The sequence below is a fragment of the Opisthorchis viverrini genome (genome assembly GCF_000715545.1).
Source record: "Opisthorchis viverrini unplaced genomic scaffold opera_v5_92, whole genome shotgun sequence".
Taxonomy (NCBI): domain Eukaryota; kingdom Metazoa; phylum Platyhelminthes; class Trematoda; order Opisthorchiida; family Opisthorchiidae; genus Opisthorchis; species Opisthorchis viverrini.
In genome coordinates, this window is record NW_008751748.1 from 1231561 (window position 1) to 1236141 (window position 4581).

General features: G+C 44.4%; 2 protein-coding genes across 2 annotated transcripts in view; one reads left to right on the plus strand and one right to left on the minus strand.

The window, feature by feature from the left end:
• Nucleotides 1–802: 802 nt before the first annotated feature.
• T265_05103 (hypothetical protein) lies at nucleotides 803–1705 on the minus strand (the record flags this gene model as incomplete). Its single annotated transcript, XM_009170020.1, has 2 exons — nucleotides 803–858; nucleotides 1483–1705. 2 exons carry the CDS (start codon nucleotides 1703–1705, stop codon nucleotides 803–805), a joined length of 279 nt encoding a protein of 92 aa, XP_009168284.1.
• A 9-nt stretch (nucleotides 1706–1714) lies between these two features.
• T265_05104 (hypothetical protein) overlaps nucleotides 1715–4581 on the plus strand; it is a gene marked incomplete at both ends in the record, with an annotated part of 22023 nt that continues 19156 nt past the window's right edge. The window contains 3 exons of the mRNA XM_009170021.1: nucleotides 1715–1774; nucleotides 1810–1929; nucleotides 4224–4366. Coding sequence (XP_009168285.1) covers nucleotides 1715–1774; nucleotides 1810–1929; nucleotides 4224–4366 — 323 coding nt within the window. The remainder of the gene's footprint in view (nucleotides 1775–1809; nucleotides 1930–4223; nucleotides 4367–4581) is intronic.

The window sequence follows — 4581 nt, forward strand, 5'->3', positions numbered from 1 at the left end:
AAGTTCTCTCAAGTCACAGACGGCATGTTGATCAGGTCGAATTCAATGCTATAGGTCAGTTTGGCGACAACACGTCTGTTGCTTCAGACACTAATGACCTTTCTGATTCTCTTACAGATGGTTCTGATGAGCATGAAACAAACACTGAACCTGACAATCCGACGTTGAGAAGATCTGAACCTTTGAGGTTCCAACTTATTAGAGACTATAGACACCCGCACGCTCATTCAACGTGTGGTGGATGTGGTGAACATTGACTCTATTCTATTCATTCTGTTTGGTGTATTTTTATATGCTTTTGTTTTACGATGCGATTGATAGTACGCCTGCGATATTCGAGAATATACGATATTCATTCGGCCATATTCGGACTCCTATACTACGCGTACATTCGGTAGTTAAGATACCTACCACTATTTTAATTATCACAATTTCGCGTCGAGTATCCCGATTAAAGCGGAACACTGACAGTGGTCTTTCTGAATCTGCACTGGGGATCGGTAACCGTTTTGGGGGACTCTCCTCTTGGCTGCGGTATGCATTGCCCCCTAATGTAGAGACAGCTGGCACAGACAAACGGGTCAGGAGAGTTAGCTAGTCGGCTTATCTGGTCGTCCTGTGCATTTAAAGTGCCACCAGGCCTTGCCGGTTTGGCACTGCACACCGCGTTTGACGTTCGACGGGCAGGCATTTCGTCCACATCTGTTGTGGTCTTTCAATGGCTGCAGCGGGCAATCGGAGTAAATTGATGTCATGCTTAGGATTAGGTGTAAAATAGGAAGTGTGCGCAAAATATAAAGGGTTATCTCTCAAATGTTTTGTTAGAGTAATAAAATTCAACAATTACTCGTGTGTACTCTGTGAATAGATTGAACAACGAAAAAATTCTTTCACAACTTTGCACGAGGGAAAAACGAAACGGATTTCGAACGTACCGCGGGAGGCTTTTGAACCTACCATCAAGGACGCTCGTGACTCCGGTCTACAAACTGACGGCGCTGTATAATTCGCGAGATTCTGGATTTAGGCATCTTTCCATGGGTATTTGAAATACCCTTGAAATCCTGTGACCTGTCTATCGAACTGGCCGAGACACCTATAAGGCGCGTAATTCAATATTGTCCGCTGTCTCTCGCGAATGGCACTCGATGCAGAGTTCTTGCTGAAAGTGAAGGTATTTCTCAAAATTTTCCCATAATATATGCTCTATCGGCAAGGAACATGTCACAACCAAGCTCAAACAATTGGGTGCTTTTATTGACGAGGAGCTCCCAGACTACATCATGGTGATGGTTGCCAATAAGAAGAACGAAAGCAGTATGGCTAAGGATCTACAGTTGTTTCTGGGAGAACACACTGCTGAGTTTACTAGATGGTAAGTATTCGCGTTCGTCCTTACGATTTGTAAAGGTTGCACTCAACTTTAGAGGAGCTGAAAACACCGGTTAAAGGTACAGCATTAAATAGATCCTGTTCATGTACCACCTATTTGTAGCAGCCCCTGTCGAGAAACAACAGCCTTCAAATCGTTCAAAATCTCGGCCGCAGAAGCGCAAATCGGACAAAGCACGTTCAGCTTCTGGCCATTCGCGCTCCCGGTCTCCAGTTGACCAACGGAAAACGGACAAGTTGGTTGCCTCCTCGCGTGAGCCTCATGTGGAGGGTGAACTTCTACATATCCATGCAGATGAAAGTAGGCACCCATAGCAGATTAATGCTCTCTATAGATGAGTTTATAAATGATGACATATCGTCCACTTCTCCGGTCTATGAGGTATTAACTTCATTCTCACAAGCATTTTCCCCCAGGAACGCAAGGTTGTGAGCACCTCTGTCTTGTCTTCTAAACAAGCTGCGCTGCGTGAATCTCATGAGGCAGAAGAAATGGACAAAGTCTCCACCATTCGTTCTGTCGTTAGAACTGCCCCGGTGAGTTTTTTCCCAGTGCAGTGGTTGGCATTTCACCCTGGTTCGTCAAGGCCATTTGTGGACCCTATCGTTGTTGCCCAGCGGTGCTGCCTACGGTGGTATTATGTTCATGGCCGCCGATTTCCAGTTCGAATTTCGGGCCTAATGTTATGGCCGAAAGCCGTGTTCGTACCCACCGTTCTACCATGTTTGAAGTGCCATTAAGCTATTAAGCAGAACCCAATGGAGGATGAATTTATATACCACATTTAGTACAAACAAGAGGATATTACTGTTCATTTTATTTGAAAGTGAGATGGAGGCTGGACCAACCATCGCTGTTATTTATTTTCCTTTTTCATGTTCCTTAATCACACCTCCCATCGCTTTTCTTTTTTTAGTTCATTCTTGTTGACTATCAGTGTAGTTTCGTAGGTCGCAGCTACTCAACTTGGTGGTAACACCAGTCAGTACATTGCTAGCGTGTCCTGGTGGAGCACTCTAGCTAAAGTCCCCCGTCGCTATGCGCTAGGTAAATTTCACGAAGGACGCTGTGTCACTGTTGCTGATGTCGCCATACTCGAACTTGATGCACTTTTGCTTTTTTAGTGCTGTTTCAGAGGTGTAGATGCCTTATTCTTTAAACATTTTTCTCAAATAAATATGATTTAGCCCCTACCCTTTCGTTTCCTCTTCATCGTCTAATAAATCTCCCCTCTTCGCTGTATGTCAGTCAAGCACCTATGTGTATTACTGGTGCTCTGATGTCACTGGTAACGCTGACGAACTTGAGAGAATCGCTCACCTCATTTTGTTCAGAGTACCTTTAAATTGTCCTCCGTACTTACGTGGGGCACTACGTAGTTCCACGACCAACCGAATCGAGGCACCAGATTTCTGACAGGTCTTTTGCCTTGTTTGATGGAGGATGCTTATGTTTGAATTTCCTGAGAATATTAGCAAATTGTTCCAACGATACATGCAAACTTGTCTACACACTCAGCAAGTGAAAAATCAACAAGAGTGACTCACTTCCTCTTGGCCGGCAGGAACGTCAGGATTACTGGACCACACTTCAATTAGGGATTTGCTAATCATTCTGGTTTCCGACTGTGTGCGTAACTCTCGCCGGTGACTTCACTGCCCCTACCGTTTTTTTATTTCGCGAATGGGTTTTTCTACCCATTCAATGGTGCTGTCCTGATGGACTTTGTTCTATAACGGTGATGAAATCTTCAGTGAAAATTTGCCTCTCTTCGATCGGTGGAGGCTGCAGCCAACCAACGCGAGCGGATAATAACCAGTCTTTAAATGGTAGTGAATGCAGTGGCCACAGGAATGTTCACTTGATCACCATTGTAAGAAAAAAACAGCACCACATGATCCAATTCTCCACGGCATGCAACTGAATGATCAAGAAACCGGCGGCCCCCGTTTGAAATAAGCATATAAGTTATCTCTCCTTGTCCAGTTTTAGAGACTCGGTACCCATAGAGACTGTCCACAGTACCATTCAGGTCTTTTGGGTTCTTCGAGAGATTGTGTTGCAGAGGGCCATCTGAACGTTTTTTTCACCGTGTGCATTCCGTTACTCAAAAAGACGATTCTTCGAATCATATACCCTTTGATTTTACAAACAGTTTCGGTGACATCCCGATTCTCGAGCTAATTGGTTTTATCAGCTTACGTAGGGTGCGGTCGCCTCTTCCTATATTCCTAGGGCCTTCACAGTTCACCCGCGTCCTTGTACGTTCTTTATGCTGCTTGATATCCACTTTTCTGACTGGGTATTTGGATATACAGGATCGCCTATCTTTTTCATTTTTCTTCCTAAGGGCCTCCTACGAGAGGTTTTCTGTGTTTTGATAGCGAAGCCCCAACATAGATCCTCTTATTACTTGCCCATCGTGGTAATTTTTGTGTGGTACTAAGGCTGACATCACGGCATCAGAGCACCCTGGTATCACTGTCAGTGTGGTTGATGATGACGGTGGTGGTTATGTTCTAGATGAAATCCATAGGCACAGCAAATTTTCGAGAATCATTTTTACTTCATCCAAAGCGTCTTGGTCAACGAAATCTCTGTTGGTTTTAGTGGCCGATCTGGGGCAATCGTATGTGTCATGTTAAGGTCGTGTATCTGGCGTGATCGCGTTTAGTTATGTTGTATCTACCTTAAAGCGCCTTAGGTACAACCTCCTACACCTGGTCTGTTGATTTATTCAGCCTTAGGTTTTGTGGTCGCCCCACTATTGTGACTTATCTTGACTATTTCTAGCTTGAAATGTTCACTGAAATGTCTATTCTCTTTGTAGACTAAACAACGTTCAAAGGTTGATCGAGCTGCTGCCAAGCGCCTGCAGCCATTTGGACGTCTACTCCAAAAAGCTGTCATTGAAGCGAGAAACGAGGTGCAAAAGCACACATCAACGAGTGTATCCTCTGGTTATGGTTCGCTGTGAGTCATTCAAACTGTTTGGTTGAATTAAGGCACATCTCTGGTTGGGTTCTTTGTTCAATACTATTTTAGCCGGTCAGTGTTCCGAAGACTGGTCACTTGTGTTGGTAGCTTAAAAATAACTCAAGGTTATTGAACATCAGAACTAGCGAAGACGTCAGTGCAAGATTTTGGCAACTTTGTTGGGTAGGCTTTAGGTAAACTGAAGAGACGGA